Below are 6553 nucleotides of genomic sequence, written 5' to 3'. Positions count from 1 at the left end.
CAACACCAGATTTGTAGGATTTGAGAACATGGCCACCGATGCCGAAGCAGGGTCAAGGCCAGAGAGCAATTTCTCTGCCTTCTCGGGTGAGTAGCGTACAAAGTCAAAGTGAGGGTTGGTATGTCGGGGTGCCACAGGGAAAGTTACCCTTCATCAGATGAACTTTACAAACTGGGAAAGCAAGCTGTGAAGAGAGGGCAGATTGAAGTCCCATCGTTTGGCTGCCTGAACAACCATATCCTGCATTTGGAGGCAGAGACAGAGTTTGGACATTCTGCCCTTCCTTCTGCAGTTACACCAGTTGAGTTGATTGGGGGGGTGGAGGGGGGGGGATAAGAGGAGCAAACACCAGAGAACTGACAAAGCACCACCATGACTTGAGGAAGAGATGAGCTTGAGAGTTCAGAGGAGATTTGTAACTTCATGATTATACGTCTTGATGCAGAGATGAATCCTCAATTGGATGTGAAATGACTTAATGGACTAGATGAACTTTACATTGGCAATATGGTGCTGGAAGAGACGTTGATCATGAGTAAACTCTGGAACATACTATGTGATTGCTCTCACGATATGATGTATAGTTTTGATTGACATACTGAGCTCTTGACGAAGTGAGGCTTCACGCAATATCAATCAGTCATGTAGTTCATCTCCTTTGATTGTATATGAAAAGCTTAAGTACCAAAATCAAGAATCACTGCATGCATGACAGAAGCAATAATGCTCATCCATCCCATCTTCCCTGCTTTCCTTATCATGTAGAAAGTTCCTGTTGTGTCCATCTTGTTTCTGTGTTGCTCATTCTTCCACAGATCACATCTGTACTCCTCATGTTGTTGTATGTTCAGAGCATTTAGGGAAGGAAAGGGAATGTGGTGAAAATTCTTGCCTAATTTTTGGAACAATTAAAACATTGGACAAGGATGTCTTGCAACACAATTTAATTCAGAACATTTAAACTTTAAATAAACAAAGCAGCAACAATACTGCTGTTTGCGAATGAAGATGTTTTATCATGTTAAAATATTGTGACGGTTGGGAAGCATGGGGAGGAGAGTTGGGAGGATTTGTTTACACTTCAGGACTTGTCTCCTTAATCCACCACCACTGATATGATTTCAGCCTGGGAATTCTTCAACAGAAAACTGCTCTCTCTCGTATGCACAGATTAATCCCATCTTGTCTTCAATTATCTTGCCATCCTCCCGCTTGTGCTTCTCTGAATCCTCTGGTGAGGCTGTTGCTTGATTTAAAACAACTTGCATTCTCCTTCTGGAAGGCAAATCCGACTGAATGCAACCTCAGATCAATCCACAAAGCCCCACAACAAGTGTGTGTGTATACCCTCAGAGAGCTAGAAAGCAACATGTGTCCAATCTCAAAAATGAACTTTCAACCTTGTTTTCCTCGAAAACCTGGTGGCACCTTGTCAAGTCTATCTCTGGTGTTTGCTCCCGTTCCATCCTTTCCTCTCTTCAAATGGCACCACAGCCGATTCCACTCGTGAGAAGGCTGAATGCCTCCCAAAACCTTTCGTCCGGAACCTCTTCCTCTCTGAACCCAATGAAGATATAGCGTGTTAATGGGGATAGGTGTGCATAGCGAATGCGAGTCAGACCAAGTTCGTGTTCTTTCTTTCTTTGACACACTCATCTCGAACCATTTCCCACAAAAGGTGAACAAAGACACATCACGATATGCCAACATCCTTCCTTTCGTGGAGAATCCCGCACAATCGGCTCGAGTAAGGAAGGGAATATTAAGACTACGTGCCAGTTCCCCCCAAATGGAAGCTATCCATCCAATCTGACAGGTGAGCACAAATCTCCTCGCCCGTCCCATTTCCTGGAAAAAAAAAAGCCTGTAATGTTCGCTTCACAAATCAGGCACTCGAAATGGGTCGAAAGACAGGAATCGCCCAATGACCATCTCGGAGGATCTTGACCACCCCCGCAAATCATGCACCAATGAAGAGTTGTGAAGCCGAGGAGTAAGGGAGGGGGTGCGAAATGGAATAAAAAAGGAAGGAATGCACAAAGCACAGAGAGAGAATTTTGGGTACAGCGTTGTACAGCTTTTCTCTCACCGACCCTCTTCCACACTCCAAAGAAAACTTTTGCTGACACTTCTTCATGTTTCGACTTTTCCAACTTTCATTTCTCGACATTCTTCCGACCTTTTTAACTTTCCATTCCCATCTTCCATACTTTGCATGGCTTTCACCCAGCCACTGACACACACTTCAAACCCGGCGCAGATTCACATCGTCCTGTTGTTGCCACGGGACCACCATATGAGATCGAAACACCGCACGAGTTTCCTGCCAACCATGCCGTCCATCGTGTTTGATTGAGGGAACATCCAGCCACCCCCACCTGACCGGGACCCTGATAGATTGGAGGAAATAGTCCAGGAGGGATTGTGCGGAAGGTGAGCCTGACACTCTGAGCAGAGGTTCACCACAGCTTCAAAGAGGATTGCAGAAGGTGTGTAGAGGTGCGTAAAAGACCTCACACTCCTTCTTTCTCACCATCATTTCTCACCCGTTTCCTTGCATTATTTCCTTTCCTTGGGTGTCTGGATCCATTTCACGTAAAGGTGCAAAGTAATTATTTAAGGCATCGAAGGGTGGGTATATCGCACATTGGATAAGAGGTCATGTACAAGTTCCTCTAAATTTCTGAATTTTGCTTGCATTGCCTTTCCTGAAGTCTCCCACCATTTCCCCATTTGAATTCCCAAAACACCATTTCTCCCACCAATTTTCTGCTTGTGTAACAAGTTTATGAAAGACATGATATCGTGTCCTGACTTTTTGACTGCTGGGGTTTGATCTGAAATAGCGCTCCTGGGATCGGACCAAGTGAATAATTGGTCTGATACATGCGAGGGTGTGGCACATAACAATCATTCGCTTGGTCAATTAGTAGTCATTACACAGTCGCAGTCGCGGTTCCCCATCTGCTTCATTCATCTCACAAGTATGGTAAACCAGCCCTGAGCACAAAGATATAGCCGGAGGTGAGTGTTGGAGACGGTGTTCGTGGTCTTTTTATGGACACGTTGGGCTTTCAAAGTTTTCCGACCCATGGCCGTAACAACATAAAGGAGGAAGAAAATGGATCGGTGACCCATTTTGGCCGCTGTATCAACATAATCATACGTCGGTCGTGAATACACCGTCTATAAACCACACAAAGGGGGAGGAAGGGGGGGCAAGGGAATGCAGAGATGTCCAATTGAAGAAAATAAAAATTAATGAACGGAAGAAAGGGGTTTGGATGGATAAGTTAAAATAAATCAAGGGAGGTGAGGGAGGGGAGATGTTTCAGAGGAGTTTTGAGGAAGAGAGAAGGAGAGAGGTCCGAAGCAACAAAAAAATAATTTTCGTTATAACATTCATGATGGTAATGATAAAAATGATGATGAGATGAGATGTATAAATACTCACTCGTAATTCGCTCTCTGAAAAGGGATATTTTTGGTGAACATGTAATGGAGCACGACTCCAGTTGCCCAGACGTCAATGGGAGGACCTTCATAATTTCTTCCTCTTAGGATTTCTGGAGCCATCAAAGTCAGTGTCCCTATTTTGCCTTGAAGCGGCTGACCTGGGACAAAACATCTGGCAAGACCGAAGTCAGCCACTTTTAATACTCCCACTGGGCTATAAAGGAGGTTTTGGGGCTGGAGAGAGAGGATAAAAACAGAGATGGCTTTGTTAAAGTGGAATGATAACAATTCGTAAAAATCATACCATAAAGATGAAGACATAACCAACCACAAACAGACATAACTCAGAGATTATCTTTCACTGAATGTTGCTGAAGCCGGCCAAAACCATGTCAGAAAATTGGAATTTATCCAACACTTTTCAAAAGGTTGTGTGGCATCTTTCACATCTATAAGTAAGAGTTGGCAGATGGTGCAGCTCGGTTGAGTTCTCCTCTGAAATCACAGCACCTCGGTGATGTAACACTCCTGGCAGAGAATTGGGTTGATAGTGTGAACGTGGATCCACTTCAGTCTGTGATCAAAGCTGCCTGGATGTCAGCTCAATTGGATATATTGTTACCTCTGAGCTATGTTGTCAGTTCTTTAATTTAATTAATTTGTGCAGATTATTGTCCAAATTGCTGTAAACATGACACTTTGAAAAAAAATTTCACCATTCTGAAACTTGTTTGAGCTCGAGATCTATCCGATGAAGGATAAAAGGAGATATTACCCAGTTGGATTTACAAGCCGACAGGATGGTCTTGAGGTACGCACACTCGCCTCTACATTGCCGAGCCTGGGAAAGAAATCCTGACCCAGCTTTCAAATGTCATCCCAGTGTTTGACTGGCAGAGTGATTCACCAATGGATGTGATGTCCTTCGGATGGTCATTAAACATCAATTTCATTTGTCGGTCTTCGTTGGTGGACATTAAAGACCCACGGTGTCCTTCACAAAGAGTAGTTGAGCTGTCGCTGCACCCTGAACAAATTTCAAATTCCTGCCCCAACCTACAGAGGGGAGGGATTCAATCAGTGGTACAGCCATGTCCTCAGACATGATGCTACCCTGCAGCCTTGTGCTGTATATGAAAGAAGAAGGTGGATTTACAGGGTATCTCACCGACGGCTGCATGCTTTAAAATGATTCTCACAAACTTTCATGTACATACCATGCTACTTCACTGTGGTGTCAGATTTTCATTCAATAATCAGCACACTTAATGTTCAAAACGTTCCTCGAGCTTTTCTAATCGACCCAGAAAATATGCTCAATTTCCCGAACTCGTCATACCAGGGAGTGAAATGTATGGTGTCATTGAATCATTTGCAGGACTGTGCCATGTCTACAGGTTAAAATTGCAAGTTCCAAAGTCGTGGAGAGGAAAGCAGACGTCTACGCATGTTTTTATCAACAAATATAAAAATACATTCAGAGAGTTGGTGAATTTTCATGTGAAATATGATAATTTTCACTTCCAAATAACATTACTGCAGGAAGTTTCATTCCTGATCGCCTGAATACTTCAAGTCATGAAATCCATCGAATCAAAACTCGAATTTTGAAATGATCGATCAACATGTGACAAACACTCAGAATTGGCCAGACTTGCAGAAGTGGATCTGGGTGGATGAACAATGCACCATATTCCTCAAGGAATTGCCCACTCTCCCTGAAGGACACCATAGGATCTTTAACGTCCACAAACTAATGGCAGCAGACGGGACCCCCAGTTTTACATGCATCTGAGGGATGGCCTGTACAATCATGAATCACCATGCTTGTGAAACACCACGATGAGAGTTTATACCTGGGTCAGGATTCAAACCCAGGCGAGATGACTCAGAGGCTAAGTGTCGGTCGGTCAATGGCACCCTGCCAGCCCCAAAGAATATTGGAGTTTATTTAATGAATTCCTGTTGAAACGCAGCACCACCAAATACAATGTTATATTACAAACTACAAAGATTTATATTACGAGTGAAAATGTTCCACTCAATCAGCAAAGAATAATGAAAATGAAATTTCAATGTTCAGGTGATATTGATGAATGGTGAACTTCCAGACGTTGCGGTTGTTTAAAGTAATGTTTGTATGTTCAACATATGAACGAAAGTTTTGTGAATTTCTGTGTGTTTCCTGCCAACCTTCCCTCATTTTTTATAGGTTTTATAGAATGAGAGATTTGAGAAAAAATCTGTGAATTATGTGATGAAAATACAATCATGAAATGAACCGAGAAAAAAAAACATTTCGTTGTCTGGATTCTTACCTTTATGTCAGAATGAACAATGTTCTGATCATGGATGTGTGCAAGTGCAGAAACAGTCTGGAAAAGATCAAAAGCACATGATGAGATTCATTTTGAAATTAAACATCAAACTCGTTCACAATTATGTTGTTTCCTGTTCAATACAACATTTCAAACCGGACATGTGCATCACACTTGTGAACATGATTCACTCACCTGGTACATGATCGGCCACGCAAATTGTTCAGACAGAGGGTCATTTCGAGAGACGAAATCATGGAGCGTTTCTGCACACAAAACTCATCATGAGACTCTTCACAGAAACAAATAAATACAAGGCATGTACAAGTGAAGTGATAAAATATTAAGTGATTCTTCACCATTGAGTGATACAATAAGGACAGAAATAACATATCCATAGAACGATGTCTCAACAAGTTTCGGACAAATTCGGACAAGACTTCGTGGATGAGTTGGGGAGGTGACAAGAACAAGCCGATTCAATTTTGGTTTAGTTCCGGATGTGGATCCGGCCGATCATTGGGATTCAAATTGTAAACGGTTCAGCCTGGCGTCGGCATGTCCTCTACAGAGTGCCGTTCTAGTTTCTTTGTGTCATCCAAAAAGTTATATCGTGAACTTTAGATACAATTGTGCAGAAATAACTAACCAAAACGAGTGAGTTCACAGAACATGATATCCCCTGTTGTGTTCAAGTCTTTTCTTAAATTTTAATAATATAATGATTTGAAAGATCGTTTAAAAATCCACAAGTTTATCACTCCGAAAGCAGTCTTACA

At 42.5% G+C, this 6553-nt stretch overlaps 1 protein-coding gene across 1 annotated transcript in view; it reads right to left on the bottom strand.

Annotated features, from left to right (window-relative positions):
• Positions 1-3454: 3454 nt before the first annotated feature.
• The window catches only part of LOC147007144 (sperm motility kinase 2B-like), a gene marked incomplete at its 3' end in the record, with an annotated part of 13407 nt that continues 10308 nt past the window's right edge, over positions 3455-6553 (bottom strand). Inside the window, exons 6-8 of the mRNA XM_085867539.1 lie at positions 5970-6040; positions 5775-5831; positions 3455-3690 (exon numbers count right to left, since the gene is read on the bottom strand). Coding sequence (XP_085723665.1) covers positions 3455-3690; positions 5775-5831; positions 5970-6040 — 364 coding nt within the window. The remainder of the gene's footprint in view (positions 3691-5774; positions 5832-5969; positions 6041-6553) is intronic.

The sequence above is a fragment of the Eptatretus burgeri genome, unplaced genomic scaffold (assembly GCF_056783735.1).
Source record: "Eptatretus burgeri isolate ZD-2024b unplaced genomic scaffold, Ebu_testis_v1 Ebu_testis_scaffold_566, whole genome shotgun sequence".
In the NCBI taxonomy this organism is placed as follows: Eukaryota; Metazoa; Chordata; class Myxini; order Myxiniformes; family Myxinidae; genus Eptatretus; species Eptatretus burgeri.
This window is presented reverse-complemented; position numbering and strand designations above follow the sequence as displayed.